Source organism: Canis lupus, chromosome 4 (genome assembly GCF_048164855.1).
Source record: "Canis lupus baileyi chromosome 4, mCanLup2.hap1, whole genome shotgun sequence".
NCBI classification, from domain to species: domain Eukaryota; kingdom Metazoa; phylum Chordata; class Mammalia; order Carnivora; family Canidae; genus Canis; species Canis lupus.
The window spans coordinates 71167361-71188669 of NC_132841.1; the positions used below are offsets into that span (position 1 = coordinate 71167361).

The following is a 21309-nucleotide window of genomic DNA, read 5'->3' on the forward strand; positions in this document are numbered from 1 at the left end:
AAATGTTATCTGCTTTGGACATGACCTTAGACACAAAATCATGGATGAAAGTTATAAACTTGAGTAGAAATTCTGTGCTCTTGAGGTCACGAGAGTACTTTCTTAACAAATAACAAGTAAAGCTACATAGTGTTGACCATATGCCAGGTACCATTGTGTTTTACATATATAGTTCTTCTAATTTGCACAGCTCTATGGAGTCACTATGAAGTAGGCACTATTATCATCACCATTATCCCCATTTTATAGACGAGAAAACACACACTTGGAGGTCAGGTGACCCATTTGAGTTTACACTACTGCTAAATAATGGTGCTAGATGGAACCCAGGATCCTGGTATCAGACCTGTGTTCTTTTCTTTCTTTCTTTTTTTAATTTAAAGATTGTATTTATTTATTTGAGAGAGAGAGAGCATAAGAGGGGGCAGAGTGAGAGGGAGAAGCAGATTCCCCACTGAGCACAGAGCCCGACACGGCACTCGATTCCAGGACTCTGAGATCATGACCTGAGCTAAAGGTAGACACTTAACCAACTGAGTCACTCAAGTGTCCCAGAGCTGTGTTGTCAGATGTGTGATCCGCACACCACTGGCCTGACCTCCAAGTCTGTGTCCTGACCTACTACATTATACACTGACTTAAACAAAGGCAGGGATTGATGGTAGGGGTGGCAAGGAATTTTTTAAATGCATTACTTGTATGAGCTCACTTAATCCTTTCAACAACCCTATGAGTCCTCTACTTATTACCCCATTCACAGTGAAGAAATAGGAAAAATTAAGTAACCTGCCCAGTGGGGAGCTTGGGTTTTAAGGGAGCCAGTCTGGCACTAGAGACCATGTACTCAACCACTATACTGCTGCTTTCCTCAGGTGTCCAGCAGGACAGGAAGAAAACAGTAACTCAGTTCACACTAACGTGTGTCCTTCTTACCTCTGCCATTGCTTCCACGACCTTCTGCTTATCCACTTGTAAGATACCATTCTTTGCTGTGCGAGATACATGCAGCTCATGCCAGTGGCCTAGGGTTAGTGGATCTTCACTCCTGTTGAAGGAAGGAAACTGAACATAGGTTAGCATCATTGGCGTTATGGATAACATTCATGAATCTGCTCTGATGCAACTGACACCAACCTTAGATACCTGGTTTCATCTGGTCAAAGAAAACAATCATTCCTGCTTAGTAAACACAGTTCTAGCTCCATTTATTGGACTCCCTTATGGTAGGAACATTGCAATTATTATTTTATTTATTCCTTATAACAAGGCTGAAATGTGGGTAAGATGAGCCTGGTTTTCTAGATGAGAGATGACAGGAGGGTGAGATGTGATCATAGTGGCATGTAAGCTTTGAAAAAGAGGAAATTACCTGGGTTATGGTGTAAAACACAGATTCTTTGGTGTATTGATGTTTGCAGCATCTTTTGAAAAGCATTAAAAATAGGATGGATGGATGGATGAATGGTCAGACAGATGGATGGATATAAGGATAACTAGGCATGTGATAAAGCAAAAATAGCAAAATATTAATTGTAAATGACAGATGAGAGGGTATAAGGATGTTTACTGGATAGTTCTTCCAACTTCTCTATAGGTTTGAAATTTCTCATAATAAAATATTGGGCAGGAGGATTCTATATTGTATGATATTGTGAAAAGGATTAAAGGCACTTTAAAAATTTGATTATTAATTCAAGGTGGAAGGGCCTGATGTTTAAATGTTACCCGTAGGAGTTCTACACATTACTTTGGATAGTGAGGTATGCAAGAAGAGTATAATTATTGCATTTGTATTTCTAACAGTGTCTAGTTCCTGGCCTTCACTGAACCTCCTAATTATTTTTTGGTCCTGGATCATCTTTAGAAAACTGTCAGGAATACCAATGGGCACAATTATTGAAAGGTCTCCACCCCCTTACTTGATTTTTTTGCTCTGGCAAATGCTTTTGTGATTTGTCCTTAGCAATTAGAATTTAATCACCTTGGCTAAATCGATATGCAATAAAGAAACCAGAGGCGCTCTTACAGCATCCCCATCTTCATGATAAGTAACAGCGCCTTGGTGGCGTTCTTGTCCTGCAGAGGTCATTCTCTGTCAATACCTGCCGTCCTCAGCACGCTCAGATTGATCTCAGCCATCACGAGCTCATTTCAATTGCCTCGATTTTTGAATCAAGCTCGTAATGAATTTGACCACCTTATCCTCTTCCTAAAGTTAAAATGATTTGGCCAATTCCACAACTTCCTTTGGCTTGGGCTTTCACTGAATGTTCTTCATCAAGCGCGAGGTCTTTGAAATGGTTTTCAAAATAAACATCTTGCAAAGGGGCGCCTGAAACACCAGCGGTAATCACTGTCCTCAGGTTACACTGGAGAGGGAATGAGACAGGGGTGCTTTCTTTGTCCCTTAGACATTGAGCACTGGCTTCCTTTTCATCACAACCCATACAGAGAATCCTTCCTCCAGGTGCTTTCCTGCCAGGCAGGGAACAGTAACTCATGTTTAAAAAAAAAAAAAAAAAAATTAAAACCACCCCTTGTCTCAAATAGGCACAGAATTATAAAGGAGAGAAATGCTGGACACCAAGGTCCTCTGTGGCTGTGCCCCACCCTGTAGTTGGAGCTGCCATTGTGGAGGTACAGGATGAGAGGCTGGGGGGATGGGGAGGGGGCAATCTGTCCAGGAGGAGGGATGATGAGCCCTGACCCTCCCCTCATGCTCTCTGGTCACTCCTTACCCAGGAGGAGGCCATCTGAAAACACAAGGTGATATTCAAGGTGTCTTCCCTTCTCCATTTGACAAACAGTTCTACATGAATTCCTTAGACTGTTTTGCATAATCATATGTAAATTGAGTCAATTAAAGACCAACCAAAGTTGTCTTGAGACCTAGGATGTTTTTGCATAACCAGAGGTACAAAAATGTTTGTCCGTGCCCCAAGGTAGGAAGCACATCACTGATGTGCAGGAATTCAGCTACAGGACAAAAATGAACTGTCCTTTTTAAGAACTGTTGAAACCTAGGGTGCCTGGGTGGCTCAGTGGTTGAGCATCTGCCTTCAGCTCTGCCCGGGGTCCGGGATCAAGTTCCACATCCGGCTCCCAACAGGGAGCCTGCTTCTCCCTCTGTCTATGTCTCTGTCTCTCTCTATGTGTCTCCCATAAATAAATTAAATGAAACATTAAAAAAAAAAAAAAGAACTGTTGAAAACTAATGCAGTAGGCATTTCCCATCAGCCATGAAAAATGACCAGCTGTGAAGGGGTGATGTATGGTCCTAACATCTCTCCCGCATGCTCTTCCTAAAAATGACAGTCTAGCAGTATGAATTATGATTGAATGCAGCCCGCAATTTCCTTTGAAACAACCAGCACCAACTCATTTCCTGCTGCGGGGCACCATCGAGTGAAACATAGTAGTGAGTTTCAAAAGAGAATTGGCCAAATGTGGGAACGAGGACCGTGTCTGCATTAGATAAATTGGCAGGGCCTCTGGCTTGAAGATGAGATCCACCATGGGAGGAGGACAGTAAGGAGAGAGAGGCATAAACAAATAAGAACATCTGTACCAACCATCCACAGGCTCTGAGGGAACCATAAAAACAGTGACACACTGTATGGGAACCGTCGATCCGCTAAGTAAATTAATAGAACAAGCTAGATAACAGGAGGAAAGGTTTGATGACTCGCAGTCAGTTCTGCAGCTATGAGCAAGTACTTTCAGAAGTACCTATTCACTACCACCCTATTGAAACTACTCATCACACAGCCTTCCTGAGCATAGGGGTCAGGGATGAGTCTCTGCGATGGGTGATTCCTTGTCATTCTCTCAAATGGAGAATGGTAGGAGACTTGCTAAATAACTGTTACCATCAAACACTGCAAGGGGACAGTAAAAATGGAAAGTGAGGTCACCAAGGACCTCTGGAAATGTCCAAGGACATTTCTGTTCATTCAGTTTCTGTTAATACTTCTTTATTCGTCATCATATATTTGTTGAGTGCCCACCAAGTGTTGCTCTGAGCAGGTGCTGATTAATTACAATTCATTGAGTTTCTCCCGATGGCATTGTGTGACCTCACGTCTGAAGCCAGCCTGTTGGCCAGAGGCTGAAGCAGAGACTCACTACCTGCTATAGTAGTTATTTGAGAAAAGGAAATCTTGCCAGGAGGAAAGCATGATCCATAAGGAAGCACGTCATCTGTAAACACCAGGACAAATTTCAGGAAAGACAATTGGGGAAGGGAGACAGGAAGGGTGCAAGCTACTAGGACAAAGTTACGTTTTTTCCAAAGTGACTGCTGTTTAGCTTTTGGGGTGAGGGGGTCCCCTAAAGGTCTTAGTGCTTACCTGAGAATACCGGTCCCAGAGCCACAGTCGAAGCGGAACTCCACGTGGCCCCCTGCCATGCTGATGGACAGGAAGTCTTTGCTGCCTGTGTCATAGCTGTACAGGAGGACGCCGTCGCCCGAGTCCGGCCGAAATGTGATCTCAAACTCCGTAAAGGAAAGGTAATGCTGGGGTTCCAGGGGCCAGGGCACTGCAGCAAAGGATCTCAGGGACTCTCTGAATTGAGGAACGGTCAGGGTGAAAGCTGAGGAAAGAAGCATGTTATTAGAAATCCCTAATTATGGCAGAAATAGCCACGCTCTCTTCCTCCTGGGCACCGAGCTAAACTACCTTTCCCAGCGGCCCTCTGTTGGTTGGCTGGTGTAACCGAATTCCGGTCAGTGGAATGGGTGGGAGTATTATACAGCACTCCAGGTCTGACCCCTAAAACTCCCTTCCATCTTCCATGAGCCCTCTTGTCCCTCAACTGCTAGTGGAATGCAGGAAGCAAGGGGTGCCGATTCTAAGGTCCTGGCAGGGCCACTAGAAGGCGGGAGCCTGAATGACTACATTCCGAGGCCACCTCCCCGCCCCCCTACTGACCTGCAGTGATGCGTGATGCGAGCAAGGTTCCACCTTTATTATGTTAGGCTACAAAATATGACATGGTGTGTTACAGCTTTGGCTTAGTGGAAATCATATGCCCTCTTTTAGGTAAAATGAGATTTGTTTGGGATTATGTAGAGTATTAAAAAAAAATTTCTCCCAGGATGGTGTCTTAGGTCCAAATTTGAATCACTGGTAGAAAAGTTAAAACATGTGCAACTCGGCATGGTTTTCCAAAGTCTTTTAAATCTTTAAAACTTTCCATTATTCTATGTGTTTGTGTATGTATGTGTGTTTACAGGTATATATACACATGTTGGTATATAGATGTATTGCGACAAATGCAGACAGTATTGAGAAGTGGAATAATTCACTAGAACAGTATAAAGACAAAGAAACAAGATGACTTATGTCCCATCCCTTTGTTAATGATTCTGTGTATATCCTCCCAACCTATTCTCTGAAACTGTCAGATATTCTAAGGAGCAAGAGCTGCAAATGCTCCAAATTCAGTCTGGTACAGACCATACACATAGAAGCTTTCCAAGGTTATTTGAGGGCCAAGAAGAGCTGCCCCCAAAGCCTGGCCCAAGAGCATCCTAAAATGAATATATCTTTGCTTGGTTTGACACTTTGACACTCATAGACATTCCAACCTGATTTAAAAGAGGAGGGGCACCTGGGTGGCTCAGTTGGTTAAGCATCTGACCTCAGCTCAGGTCATGATCTCAGAGTCCTGGAATCCAGCTCCGCTTTGGGGCTCCCTGCTCAGCAGGGGGTCTGCTTCTCCTTCTGCCTCTGCCCCTCCCACTCATGAGCACACACGCACGCTCTCTCTCTCTCAAATAAATAAATAAAATATTTTTAAAAATTCTCTCATGCCTCCCAGCAATGCATGAATTTTAGTCCCATAAAAATGTATGGGATTTTGCTAAAAGCACATTCATAAAAAATTACATCAACATGAATTAACAGTGCAGACAGAAATCGCAATCAACTTGCTTCTTTCTCACCATCTTCACAGTGTCGCCCTTTAAATCCAAGGGGACAGAGGCAAATGTAGGAGTCGGCGTCGACTGCCATGCAGGTGCCACCATTGATACACGAGGCTTCGTCACAGAGTCCACTGCTGCATTCCCCTAAATACAGAACAGGAATTACAAAACCGATCCATCATGTGAGCCAGGCGATCATCAGGCGATGATGCTGATCATGTCAACAGCTCAGAGCTCCGAATAAATGCAGTTCAGTTCCCACTCCTGTTAATTTGTACCCCTGCACAACTGCAAAAGAGCTTTCAGGATAAGTGGAACGTACCTTTCATTTTAATTTGATTTTGGCCTGTTCTTTATGAAGAGCCACAGAATCTTTAAAACATGGTGGACACAATAAATCAAATACTAAATTGTTGGAGAGTTTTATGACCACTGACGAGGATGAATGAGTTGTTTCTGCTTTAATTCATCTCTCTCTCATTCCCACAAGAATGTGTTTCAATTCTTCCAACGTCAATATGGTATTTCTGTTAAAAGCGTTCTAGTTTGTATGGCCCCAATTACCATAAGTGCTGCCACCCTGTGGATTCAGAGCTGAGGCAATAAGGTAGGCACTGGTGCCATGTCTAACGTATCATCTGGCCTGAACTGTCCACTCTTTTGTCTGGGGCAGGGAGGGGTGGGGGGTTCCATAATACCTCAGCATGTGCCTTCCAGAATCCCTATTTCTACCTCCAAAGTTACGATCTTATGGGAGACAGGAAGGTGGCCTGGGGGACCATTCTCTTTACCAAACACGTATCAGAGGGGCCCATACAGAGTGCATTTTAACATTGTCAAGTTCATCAGATGAAGAGGAAACAAATGGAATTCTCCTATGTGGCTTTTCTTCTTTCTTCGGTCTTCTTTTTCTCTTTGTATATAAGAAATAGGAGGGCCACTACCTAGCCCAGAACGACGTATGTCAGAACAAAACACTTCTTCCCCGGATGGAGGCAAAGGGCACATCTCTGATTGAGGATTCGGCTCTGTGCCCTGCAGGCGGTGATGCTGTGCCCGCCTGAGCTGGAAGCCCCCTTGGTCTGGTGCTGTCATCTGGGCAGGGCAAGCCTCTTCACCTTTCCTCCTCTGCCCTCTGCGTGTGTGGAGCTGATGCAGTCTTTGCTTCTATGCTCAGCCTCACTGGGAAGAGGTGTGCACCCAGGCCAGGAGGCTGACCTCAGGGCCCTTCCAGAAGGCTCGTGGCTGCAGCCGGGGTGTGGGCTGGCCTCGGCGAATTCCAGCGGGGCTCTCGGAAGTTCAGGTGGAGTGAGGGGTCTGCAGCCACGGCCTGAGCACACGGCCAGCGTCCCAGCTCCGGGGGGAGGCTCACCTAGACCCACGGGAGCTGAACCCACAGCCCCCCGCGCCCCACGGATCTCGGGGGCTCGGACTCCTCCCACAGGAGGACATGGGGTCCTCAGGTTATTTTAGATGCACATGGGAAAATATTACTTTATATATTTGTGTTGTGACTATATTTGAAGAGGTGGGAGTAGGGCGGGGGGGGGGGGGTGTTTCCTCCTGGAAGCACGTCTGGGCCGACGGGAGGAGGCAGGGAAAAGGGGACGAAATCCCAGGGGGAGGGCTCCCGGCCGGCAGGGTGGTAGCAGAGGAACGGGACAGAAAGCGGGGACACGGGGAAGGCAGAAGTAGCCGGTTCCTTCTGGAAGGTGGAAGCGAGGCAGACGCTAGCACAGCCTCGGGGGTCCTAGCTCGGCTAGGTGACAGCAGCGGGAAGTGGCTGCTCGGCGGCACAGGGCGGGCCTCGCTGGCTCCAGGCCTAAGCCTACAGGGACGAGGAAACCTGCCCCGCTCAGCCCCTGGCCCAGCCCCCTGCACACAGGTGGGGCAGCGGCGACACGGGGCGACCCTGACACGGGGTGACCCTGATGCCACCAATGGGGCCTCCTGAGAGAGGGCGGGGATAGGGCCCGGGGATAGGGCCCCGTGGAACTCCCAGGGAAGCAGCGGAGGGTGAGGAGCCAGCAGAGAAGACAAAGGGACAAGAGGCCCGAGGGCTCGGAGGAGCAGGGCTGGTTGTTGGGAGCTCAGGGAGGGGTCCGGGTTAATGCTGCTGAGAAGCCCAGGGAGACAAGCTGTGTTGTTTTTTTTTTTAAGATTTTACTTATTTATTATTATTATTCATGAGAGACACACAGAGAGAGGCAAAGACACAGGCAGAGGGAGAATCAGGTTCCAGGGGTGAAGCAGGTTCCATGCAGGAGCCCAGCACGGGACTCGATCTCGGGACTCCAGGATCCCACCGTGGGTGGAAGGCAGGCGCTCAACCGCTGAGCCACCCAGGTGTCCCAAGCTGCGGGTTTTGTAAAGAGATGGCCATGCATGGTTTTAGGAGAGCTATTTTGCTGTCAGTGGAAGGCAGAAGCCCCACTACAGGAATTCACACAGGGGCCTGCTACAGTTGGGTCTAGAAAGAGCGGAGCAAGCTTTCCAAGCTGGGAGGGTAGCAGGACTGTGTGAAGGGCATCACTGGTTGGTGGCGGGGGGGGGGGGGGGAGAGGGGGTTAGGGGGTACCTGAGGCAAGTGTGAATAGGCCAGAGTGTGTGTGGGGGGGGTGTCCATGAAGTTAGGTGGGAAACACATTCATCTTTATTTTCCCTCACTTCCAATTAGAACTGTTTCCTTCAGCAGCAAACCTCTAAGGACTAGCAGTTCTTGTGGCCTGTGAGCAACAGACCCAAGTAACTGTCACAGCACGTTCCATTTGTTGCAAATATCTCAAAATGTCTGTTTATGCTAATTACTACCTTGAAACCACAGTAGCTATTGCACTCACCATTAAATAATCCTGTTCTTTAATGCTTTATAAAGAAACCCAGACATGACTACAATAACAAACTTAAAAACATTGTAAGCTTTATTTCAAATTCAGTGTTTCCTATCATGGATCTTACTCTCTGCATTTAAAAATATTCATTTTGAGGGGTGCCTGGCTGGCTCAGTTGGTAGGACGTGTGACTCTTGATCTCAGGATCAAGTTTGAGCCCCATGGTGGGTGGAGAGATTACTTAAAAATAAAATCTTAGGGTGTCTGAGTGGCTCAGTGGGTTAAGCATCCAACTCTTGATTTTGGCTCACGTCAGGATCTCAGAGTCGTGAGATGGAGCCCTGAGTCGGGCTCTCAAATGGGGGCATAGAGCCTGCTTAGGATTCTCTCTCTCCCTCTGTCCAACCCCCCGGCTGTGGTCTCTCTCAAAACAAAACAAAACAAAACAAAACAAAACAAAACCTCAAAAAAATAATAAAAACATCATTCTTAGAAGAGTTCGTTGGCTTCCCCAGACTGCCAGAGAAATTCATGGCACACAAAAGGTTAAGAACCCTTGGGTTACTGAAGTGATAATCCTGGTAGCAAGGTCCAGGGATATAGGGAAGGATGGGTGCAGAGTGGAGATTAAAAGGCTAGTTTTAGAAAGCAGGAAAACTTTCAACTCTGAAAATGGGAGAAAAGAAGCTGGTTTGCAAGGTCATGTGCCTAGCGCACTGGTCCGACCTCATCAATATATAAAATAACTTTTGTTGACATTGAACCTACCAGATGCCAACTTGTGTTTTCACAAGACAATGAAGTGAGGGCAGGAGAGAAGTGAAGCTGGAATATCATGGGGTGAAATACATCCAGGACATGTGGACAGTGAGGAACCTTGTCTCCCAATCCATAACTGAGGCCTTTCTGTTTCCCCTTCTGAGGATCTGTCAACTCAGTCCACACCGCTGCTACCACCACCAGCATGGAGCAAACCACCATTTGATCTGATCCATCATGATCCATCATCGACTATCGTCCCGGCCTCCCAGCCAATTTACATGTGCATCCTGAATGCTGCTTCCAATAAGCTGTCCACGGCCAGAGGGATCTTTTCAAAACACAGACTACATCATAGTACCCACCTCCTCCTTAGACTCCCACTGGGACAAGCCATTTCCTCTGCCTGGAATGTTCTTCCCTCTCTTATCTGCCTTAAAAGAAAAATGCTTCAGATAGCAACTTCGCATTATATCCTCGGAATGCCTTCCCGGACCTCCAGCTCAGAAAATTCCCTTATAACACACTGTTATTGTGCTGTCACTTCTCCTTTGTAACACTTACACCAAATTGTGATTTTACATTTACTTGTGTGATTGTTTGATCAATTTGGTCTCTCCTTGGGGCAGCTACAGAAGGGCTGAGCCAGGGATCTTATCTTTCTTATTCATTACTTTATCCCCAGCACCCAGCATCATGATTGTCATTAAGCAGATGCTTAAAGAAGTACCTTGGGGCACCTGGGTGGCTCAGTGGTTGAGCTTCTGCCTTTGGCTCAGGGCGTGATCCCAGGGTCCCAAGATCGAGTCCCCGCATCGGGCTCCCCGTAGGGAGCCTGCTTCTCCCTCTGCCTATGTCTCTGCCTCTCTCTCCGTGTTTCTCATGAATAAATAAAAATAAAATCTTTTTTTCTTTTTTTAAGAAGTATCTTGAAGGAAAGAATGACTAAAAGAGTGATAAGCCCATGGTGAGACCCATGGACACCTCAGACCTCCCAACTCTCACATAACTTAGGAACCTGGCTTTGTCATATTAACCCAGCGGGATGTGAAGATCCAAGACAGGATTGGAAAAAAAGGTGTGCTGGTGGCTTAGGTTTAAGAATGTGGGTGGGAATGATAACAGAAAAGTCTAGGCCAGAGCATGCAAAGTTTTGCTGAGATTGCTGACTAGTCTAGAATATGAGTTTAGAGAGAGGCCAATCACTAGGAATAATCAAATGAAGGAGAGGATGTGGAAGGCTTGAGGAATGAAAGGCCCTTCTGAGGAGTGGTGGCATGCTGAGGGGAGGTAGAGAGGAGGACAGAGAAAACGCTGTGGTTGCCTACAGCAGTGCCAAGTCAGAGGGCCCAGACAGAGGAACCATGACTCTGCTACTATCATTACCTTCTTCTGGAAGCCTGCATCTCTACCAGGAAGTCACTGCTGTTTGTAGGAGCCTGTCTTCCGCATGGTGGCATGCATTTAATTTAAAAGCACTTGAATTTCTGAAGGACTGACTCAGAGGAAGGCTAGTATGGAGGCTGAGGGAGAACAGCAGCCCTTTCTAGTATGCCAGGATGAAAAATGGGGAAAAAAATGAAAAAAAGGCAAAGTGACTGATGCCTGCCATTAAGGTTCCTTAGAGGGCTCCTAGTCATCAAATAATCCAAGAATTGCTTCAGGGAAAAACAAAACAAAACAAAACAAAACAACAAAAGAATTGCTTCAGGGGAGCCCAGAGCCAGCAAGGTGGGCCTGCCTCGTGCCATCTGCGCAATGGATGGAGAGGCTGGTTTCATACCATGTGAGGATTTTAAAACGCTGCCAGAAATTGGTCCTTGCTCAACTTCACAATGTCTTAACTACCTGTCAGAGGTTACCATGTAGCCTTGAGACTATAGATCTGTCCTTCGGGGCTGTTTCCCTGTTAGGTCAATGAAGAGAAAAAAAAAGAACTTATACTCTGCTTGATGGGTAGAGTCAGAATGAGAATAATAATATTAATAACAAGAAATATTTACAACATGTTTGCTATGTGTAAGGTTTTGTTGTTAGTACTTTATATCCACCACAACTCCTCTAAACAAAGTAATCTGATGAGGAAATTACTAAACAAATTCATAGGTTGAAGCCTTAACCCCCAATATGACTGTATTTAGAGACAGGGCCTTTGAGAAGGTAATTAAGGTTAAATGAAGTCTTTTTTTTTTTAATTTTTTTAATTTATTTATTTATGATAGTCACAGAGAGAGAAAGAGAGAGGCAGAGACACAGGCAGAGGGAGAAGTAGGCTCCATGCACCGGGAGCCCGATGTGGGATTCGATCCTGGGTCTCCAGGATCGCGCCCTGGGCCAAAGGCAGGCACCAAACCGCTGCGCCACCCAGGGATCCCGGTTAAATGAAGTCTTAAGGGTGGGACCTAATCCAATCTGACCAGTGACCTTATAAGAAGAGAGAGACACCAGGGATATAGGCACAGACAAAAGGACACAGTGAAAGGATGGCCATCTACAAGCCAAGGAGGAAGGCCTTGGGAGAAACTAAACCTGGAGTTCCAGCTTCCAGAACTGTGAAAAATAATATTCTTAAAACCACTCAATCTGTGATATTTTGTTGTGGCAGCTCTAATAGATTAAAATGATCACTGAATCAATCTTAGAATTATCTATCTGCTTTCAGTGATGGAATAAATGTCTTTATTGCTTTAAAAACAATCCTAGTCTTTCAAAAAAAAAATATGCTGGAACAACTGGACATCCACATGCAAAAAAGAAAAAAATCTAGATGCAGACCTTACACCCTTTGCAAAAGTTAACTCAAATAAATAGATCACAGACCTAAATGTGAAACACAAAACTATAAAACTTCTAGAAGGTAGTGTGGATAAAAACCTAGATGACCTTAGGTAAGGCAATGACTTTTCAGAGACAACACCCAAGGCACAACCCTTGAAAGAAATAAAATAAGCTCAATTTCATTAAAATTAAACATTTCTAATCTATGAGAGGCAATTCTCAAGGGAATGAGAGGATAAGCCACAGATTGGGAGAAAATATTTGTAAAAGACACATCGGATAAAGGACTATTGTCCAACATATTTTTTTTTCTTTTTAAATTTTTATTTATTTATGATAGTCACACAGAGAGAGAGAGAGAGGCAGAGACACAGGCAGAGGGAGAAGCAGGCTCCATGCACCGGGAGCCCGACGTGGGATTCGATCCCGGGTCTCCAGGATCGTGCCCTGGGCCAAAGGCAGGCACCAAACTGCTGCGCCACCCAGGGATCCCTAATTTTTTTTCTTAAAGTTGAACCATAAGAAAACAAACAATCTGATTTTAAAAATGGGCTAAAGACCTTGACATACTTCAGCAAAAAAAAACATATACAGATGGTAAATAAATACATGAAAAGAGGCCCCACATAGTATGTCATTAAGGGAATGTAAATCACAACAATGAGATACCACTACACATCTGTTAGAATCCAGAACTCTGACAGCACCAAATGCCAACCAAAGTGTGGAGCAACAGGAACCCTCAAGCATTCCAGGTGGGAATGTAAAATGGTACAGCTACTCTGGAAGACAGTTTGGCAGTTCCTCACAAAGCTAAACATACTCTTACTATGTGATCCAACAGTCACTCTCCTTGTTGGTATTTACCCAAAGAAGTTGAAAATTCACGTTCACCCAAAAAACCTGCACACTGATGTTTATAGCAGTTCTAGTCCTAATTGCCAAAACTTGGAGGCAACCAAGATGCCCTTCAGTAGGCATGATAGACATGCCAGCAGTATATATAGATGATGGAATCACCCAGCACCAAGAAGAAATGAGCCATCAATCCATGAAAAGGCGTGAATGAAACTTGGATGTAGGTCACCAACTGAAAGAATCCAATCTGAGAACGCTACTTACTATATGACTCCAACTACGTGACATTCTGGAAAAGGCAGAATCATAGAGAATATTTAAAAAGTAGTGGTTGCCAGAGGTTGGGGGTGGGGAGAGAGGAGAAGGAAAAATGAGCAGAGCACAGAGGGTTTTTTAGAAGAGCAAAACCATTCTGTACGACACCGTAATGATGGATATATATTACTGGTTTGTCCAAACCCACAGAATGCACAATGCCATGAGTGAACCATAACAGGAACTGTGGACTTTGGGTGATAGTGATGAGTCGGTGCAGGTTCATCGGTTGTAACAAAATACCACCCCGGTGGCATGCTGGTAACAGGGGAGGCTGTGCATGTGGGAGCAGGGGGGAAATGGGAAAACTCCGTACCTTTCCCTCAATTTTTTTGTGAATCTTAAACTGCTGAAAAAATAAAGTCTTAATAAGAAACAAAATAGAAAAAAAAGTCCTAGCTCTGTCTGCTCTTTTGGATAGTTCTGTTTGATTTTTACAAGCTCCAGTTTCTTCATATTTTATACATGAAGAAATAATAATAATCGCTACTTCTGAGAGCTAGTGCAAGGAATTAAGGGAGGGCACAGGAGAAAGTGTTGGACACAGTGGCTAAAAATTAGAACTTGGAAGGGGAATGCCTCTTGGAAGCAGAGAGCCTGTGAAGGCTCTTCTTACATTACTGTGTTAGCTTTTCCGCTGGACCACGTGAGGAAGGGTGAATTGCTTGTTGCTTTGTCGGATAAGACCGTGCCATGCTTCATGAAGAAGGCCAAGGGTAGCAGGACACAACCAAGGGTTTGCTGCGCCATATTGTTTACCATGCCTTGCTCTTCAGGCTCAGGTCATCATGTGTGCAAAGCACTAACCTCACCACTTGGGCCCACCTCCCTCCTGAAGTTCTGCATTAACCCAGTGGCCTAGGGTTACAATCCATGACATTGCTCACCTCCCTAGCCCACACCAGAAAGGCGATCCCACAAGAGTACCCTGGCCCACTGGGCAACCACTTACCCACGTCGGCCCCACCGAATGCTCTTCCCAGGGGCCAGGGCCTCATGTCGATTCTCTTCCCATTAATGGTGAGCGACTGCACACAGCCTTGAAAGCCTCTGTTTGTTCCTGTTGATCTGACCAACCAGTATGCATTGGGAGCTCCACCAAGATAGAGGGGCGTGCGGAAGGTAACTTTACTGTACTGGCCCTTTAAGAAAGATGAAAACCGTAACTCACTAACCAAAATCAAAAGCCAAAACACGGCAGATTTTAATGAGGGACATGGTTAAGATGCACTTTACAGCCCCACTGCCTTCTTCCATCTGTATTTATGTTTACAACATTGCCCTACTGGAAAAGTAAACCCACAGTTACCGTAGGAAACCCAGTGAGGGCTGTGTTTGGAGAAGGAATGGTTTTGAAACGCCTAGAAGGGAAAGGAAGGTAGGTCAGAGCCAAGAGCAACCCAACAGGCAGGGCACCGTGCTGGGCATCCAAAAAAAACTTTCTCTTTCCAGTCCTGACACCAACTTACTGTGTTCCTTGGATGAATCATAGGGCTCTTGTGTGTCTCAAAAGGTGATAATGCTAATTTTGTATATATGTGCGCTAACACTTACCTTTCACTCTCCTAGTGGCCCTCACACTAGGTCCTGCGAGAAATGCTGTGTTTGGGGGTGGGGGGCAGGATTGTCACACAGTGTTGCAAAATATTTTGAAATTAGCTCATGGATACAACTTGTGTGTATGTGTGTGTATCTACAGGTAGGTAGGGACATTTCTAATCTTAGAGAAAACCACAATCTGGATTGCAGGTTTTAAGGTTACAAAATACAGACTTGAACATTAGGTGGAACAAAATTAAGGTGACTGGTCATGTGTTGTTGTTGTTGTTGTTTTTTATTACAGATATACTGCATTCATTTGGATTAAAGGGACTGGGGGAAAAGCATGGCACCAGAATTTATAAAAAGTCCGGAATGTAAGCCACTAAAATGTAATCTTTATCTTTTATACTTTTGTTGCCAACAAATAGAACGGCTAATCATTACTTTATCTTTTCTAATGAATAGGTAAGAATCTTTAATAAATAATAGATTGAATATGAGCTGGGCAGCTTTAAAGTGCTTACAGTGGATTTTAAGGATTGTTTGCCAGCCACTGGGCATACTGCTTTCGTTACATGAATTGAGCGCCCTGTCCTCAGAATTCACTGCTGGAATTCATCTCCCCTCTGTTCCCTGATCCAGGACCACAGCAAGGGCCTGACAACCCAATCCTTTTTTCCTTTCCTGGACCATTATGTGCATCATAGGGGTAGGTGGTTCCTCTGAGCATCCTTTACAACATCCCAGGCAATAGTCTAGTAAAGCCTGGCCTTTACTGTCCTCTGACGAGGGTTGCTCTGGGTTCTGGAACCTACTTTACCTGCTATGCAAAGAATGAGAAGTGCCTTGGAGTTTGCCTTCCCCCAGGACTGCATTTAGTTTTTGATGGGTGCCGAAGTGTGAAAGTCCAGTTCCCTTGCTTTGGGTTGGGATCACTCTGAGGTGTAACTTATACTGCAGTTTCCCTACAGAATCAGGCTGAAGCCAGACCCTGAAAAACTTTGTAAACCATTATTTAAGAATCAGAATCACTATCTCCCAAGACAGTTTACTGAACATTCCACAGCTGCTGTTCTGCGTATATGGCTCGCTAGCAAGTCCTGGTAGTAGAGAGGCAAATGTTGTCCTGAGAATCCATAAAATTATATGCCTCTTGCAATCAATTCTTATATTCATTAAAAGTATTGATCCTTAGGTTTGGAAAAGATACAAAAACTCATGGAGTCCAAGCTCTCATCGACTTCCCTACCAAAAGGTTTTAGTAACATGCTTTTTGAACACCCCCAAGGACAGGGAACCATCTCCTGAGATAGAGATAGTTTATTGCACGTTTGTACACCTTTGTATGATTAAGGGGAGTTAAAATTAACTTTCTTAGGCTCCCCCCATTCAACTTCACCTTGATGGTCCACAGAGTAAGTCCTTCTTCCATAAAACTCTCTTTCTGAGTCTATGATAAAAAGGCATCATCTACACCTTCATCTTCTTTTCTTTCCTCCAAACTAAACAATGCTCCTTCTATCAACCATTCTAAGGATTTCAAGTCAGTTTCCTGTTTCAATGGCTGCTGTCTAAACATGCTGCAATTTGTCTGTGGTCCTCTTAGGGTGCATTCACAGATCTGAATGCAAGCCTCTTAGAGGATCTGAGTCACCATTAGAACACTGGAAGCTATATCCAGAGCTACCACAATATAATAGGATTATCACCTCCATTTTTCTAGATGCTATGCCTCTATTAATGCAACTTACAATTTCTTTAGCTTGTTGTTACCACGTGGCTCTGCTTATTAACCTCTATTGGATTACCTTGCTTTAAACCATAAGACATTTTCACATGTATTGCTTCTATTACAGCTTCTCCATCCTATATTCACCATCAGTATTTGGGATCCAAGTTCAAAGCTTCTTTATTCCTATCAAATTTAATTATATTAGGGCTATTGTTCTGGCATTTATGTGATTCTATAGTTCATTTATCCTGTCTTTTTTTCCTTAGAAATACATGCACATATGCATAAGTGACCTCCCTGGATTCATATTCACTATATTTGGATTCTTGTTCCTTTGAAACCACTGGGTCCCAACTGGGAATCAACAAGCCATGGCCCTTTGTGAGACATGTCTTGTCAATAAAACATAGTGAAAAGTCCAGGTAGGGAGGAAGCCGCACACATACACACAAAGGCTTTCTTCCTACATTTTTTCCTCAGAGAATACAGACACCTGCCTGATTATAATTACAGACTCAGTTCCTTGGCAGGTTGCTAATCCAAACTGTTGTTCTAAACGTGGACCTAAAATTGCCTAAAGCATGACCAATATGTGAATACCTAGATGGTTTACTGAGTGGCCCACCAGTTAAATTGTCTTGCCGCTTCCTATAATCATGGCTCCCCAAAATGGTAGATGAAAGGATCATTCCTGCATATTCAACCAAATGAACTTTTTGGGACTATTTTCTAAAGCCACAATTGCAACACCCTGCTGTAAAAGCAAGCTTTGTGTTTGGCACTAATAATGGCTTCTATTCTTACAATACAGGCCTTCTTCTAGCCCGGCTTCGATGTCCTTGTGGAAAAAAGAACATGCCCCCGAGCACAAGGAAGGCCAAGTGCATGTTTCTGTGCACACCCCTTCCCCTCCTCTCCCAATGATGATGTTTGCAAATTTGATTCTTCTCATGTAGATGTGGATGGATGTGGGCTCTAAAAGCCCACCCGGAATGCTAAAATCCAGCAGGGGCACCTCAGAGCTTGGTTGCCTGGGTTCACCATGAAAACCAGCCCAGCCCAGTGGAGCTCAAGCCCTACAGGTCTGTCCTGTGTGGGGGCTGCTGATGGTGCATGGGGGGGGTGGGCCGGGCGAGGGGCTGGCACTCACCTGGGACTTGCCGGTCACCGGGGTGCCGTTGTTCAGCTGCAGCAGCCCGTTCAGCCCATCTCTGTAGAGCATCACCGTGTGCCAGCTCCCTAGTCGGATTTTGGTTTCACTTATGAGGATGGCAACCCCGGTTCCACAGTTAAACCTGTGGGGAGGAAAGGAAGGACAAGGAGGAAAAGGTTCAACCATCTCATCGTGTTTTCAGACCCTGTGGACACCACTTCTGGGGTGATGGCTTCTTTGAGAGCCAATCTGTTCAGTTATGTTTATGAATATCAAGAGCTGCGTTTATGAATATCGAGAACTGTTTAAATCTCTACATGAAAGAGCTGGACACCTGCTCTTTGGGCCAATCTCAGTCTAGTTTTCTTTAATTTTGCCCATAGACCCTTCAAATGTGGAGATGTGGGGTCTTCTTCAACCTGATTTTCATCTATCTATCTATCTATCTATCTATCTATCTATCTATCTATCTATCATCACCCAGAGAGAGGGGGGAGACACAGGTAGAAGGAGAAGCAGGCTCCTTTCAGGGAACCTGATGTGGGACTTGATTCCAGGATCCCTGGGATCACAAACTGAGCTGAAGGTAGATGCTCAGCTACTGAGCCACCCAGATGCCCCTCAACCTGATTTTCTCTGAAGCTTCAAAAACGATGGGCAACTAATATCTCCCCCAACCTCAGCCTTCTCTGTGACTGCCAGATGCTTCAAGTGGATCCAAGGTACAGTGAATTGAGAACTTGAGTCATTCTGCTTCCAGGTATTTCTCTGGGGACTTCCCCCAACTCGCAAATGACAGGATCAGCGATATTAATAACACGTAAAAAACACAAGTCTTCACACTCATTCTGGCAAGCTGGCTGGCACTGCCATCTGTGTTCAGCTGAGCCCAAAGGCAGGTGCGGTTTCCACAGGAGGCCCCAACTTGGGGGGCAGGTGTGAGCGGAGGGGGAACATTCGCAGACGACTGCTTTATTCTTGGTTTTGGTTTTGGTTTGGTTTGTTTTTCCTCCAACTTCCCTATGGCACAGGGTACCCACTAGTCACTAGTCACGCCTTACATTTAGAACTCTGACCTTTTCTGGTCCACTTCCAGACAGACACCCTGCCACTTCCGCATAGGTCCTGAGATGGCCAGCGGGAAAGGACACACACCCAGGACTTGTGCTAACTACAGCTCCTTCTCGTGGATTCTGTGTCTCCACGATCGCTGGTGGAGAGGGATGGAGTAGGGAGGTGTTGCAGAGTAGCTTATATAGAGGGGGATACAGAATCACCCCATAGGAGTTGTGGAGCTGGAGAGCGGCTCCCAGCAAAAGAGTACCCAAGCTACTGTGAGTCTCTCAGATCCTCCAAGTGTGAGAACCACTGCCCAAGACCCTGGCCCACCATCAAAGGCCCATGAATCAAGGCATTTAGCAAAGGATGGCGGACCACTGTCTGCCCCAAGTGAGATGTCCAACAGTCTTCTCCAGCTTAACCTAAAGTAATTTTTGTGCTGGAATCATCCGAAGACGATCAGGTTAATGCTTACTGAGTGCTTGCTATGGGCTGGACACCACTCTAAGCACATTTATGTATTAATTCATTGCATCCTCACAAGGCTCCTGGGAGGAAATGCTGGCTCAGAGAGGTTGCATCACTTGCAGGTCAGGCTGCAGAGGAATGGTGCCATCAGGACCTTAACCAGTGCACTAGGGACAAAGACAAGGATGATCCTCACTGGTCATTCTCCAAGAGGGGCTATGGACACCTCCACAAGGATCGTTAAAACACTCATGCCTCCACAAAATTCTGTCCCCAGAAAACTGCACACAAACTAAAGGCAGCTTCTAAGGTATCTTGGGAGAGAAAAGACCAGGGCTAAGGAGGAGTGCCAGCCTGCCATGGCCCAGGGGGAAGACAAGGATGGGCTTTAAGCCTCTGGGAACCCTGAGGAGGTTGTCGGCTCCTTTTTGCTCTCCATGGCTGTCAGTCCTATTTGCCATAAGAGACAAGAAGATCACAGCCTCCTTCCCATCACATCTACTCAAGCCCCAGGAGCAAAGGGACTGGATGGCTTTGGCTCACTGGTACATTCACAGAACCTACAATAGTGCCTGGGATACTGCAGGTGCTCAAGAAACATTTCCTGTTGATTGAACGGATGGTTAATTACAAGATTCCAAAACTCAAGTTTCAAGGGCAACTCGCAATCCTGATATAACACTATTTAATAAACAGCTCCATGGTCACCTTAAATACACTGTTCCTTTATCTACAAGAATCCATCCCATTTATGTGTTACTCACACTGTAAAAATGTAAACACAATGTAGGATGGTATTAAAATTCCATAAGGTTTTGGTGGGAGTTACCTGAATTGGAGTGAGCGTCGGATAATGGCCAGAGACATGAAGTCGCCCCTCCCGTATTCATTCTCTCCACAGTAGAGCAATAAGCCATCCTCTGCCTCTGCCTATTGTATAAACAAAAGCCACATGGACAGTGAGCATCACGTGGAAACACTCATGACTATGCAACACGAGCATTCTCTCTGTGGTCCTATTTACAAAGGGGCAAGCACATGGATTCCAATTAATTCCCAGGTACCAATTCTCATTTCCTTTCCCCTAAACAAATGGCAGTGATAAACACAGTGTGAGGAATGGCAGGCAGTTTAGAGAAAGCTGGCTCTGCCTTTGGCCTGCTCTTCCCTTGGCTTCATGGGTCCACCAGCAGAGCCTCAGGAAAACCATGTGCACAGAGACCACAGTCACAGAGAGGCTGTTTGTGTGTCCATCGAATTCTATTTTCACCAAAGAGCATTTTTTTTTAACTCTTTTTATTCCCCTCCCTCTGGAGAAGCATGCAAATTTGCTCCTTTCCTTCAGTTAGGACAATAAAATACCCGACCCTGCTGATAGACTGACTAGTCTGGTCTTCACCCATATGTTGGCTGCCCTAGACTGGGACAGATCAGCTTTTGGACACTCAACACTGCGACCATGACCTCAAGGGGACTCGCTTCCAGATCTTCAAACCTCATGGTGTTGTCTGAGATGCCCAAAGTAAAGCTGAAGTCACTGACTGAATTCTGATTTACAGTTGACTCAGATCAGAGAGCATCCATTGGGCCCTCACTACGTGCCAGCGTGGTTTATAGCAGTCTATTTGTTCAGTTACAGTCATAGCAAGGAGGGCAGCCATTTGAGTTCCCTTTAAGAGGGATTTTGGAATGGGGAAGGCATTATGCCTCTGAGATTCTGGTCCGTGAGGAATCACAATGGTGAGGTGCAGGGCTGGGCCTACATGCTCTCACTGGCCAGCCAGCCATTTCCATCATTCAGTAGTGAACAGAACCCACCCTCCACTCACTGGCACCCTCGAATGTGTGAATGCGCCCACTGTTCTTATTATCCTGTGAGCCAGTT

At 45.4% G+C, this 21309-nt stretch overlaps 1 protein-coding gene across 2 annotated transcripts in view; it reads right to left on the reverse strand.

Moving 5' to 3' along the window:
- EGFLAM (EGF like, fibronectin type III and laminin G domains) overlaps positions 1–21309 on the reverse strand; it is a 181695-nt gene that overhangs the window by 31491 nt on the left and 128895 nt on the right. For both annotated transcript variants that reach the window (XM_072824830.1, XM_072824831.1), the window contains exons 11-16: positions 20254–20354; positions 17895–18039; positions 14423–14612; positions 5948–6073; positions 4350–4593; positions 934–1045 (exon numbers count right to left, since the gene is read on the reverse strand). In XM_072824830.1, the coding sequence (XP_072680931.1) occupies positions 934–1045; positions 4350–4593; positions 5948–6073; positions 14423–14612; positions 17895–18039; positions 20254–20354 (918 nt within the window). The remainder of the gene's footprint in view (positions 1–933; positions 1046–4349; positions 4594–5947; positions 6074–14422; positions 14613–17894; positions 18040–20253; positions 20355–21309) is intronic.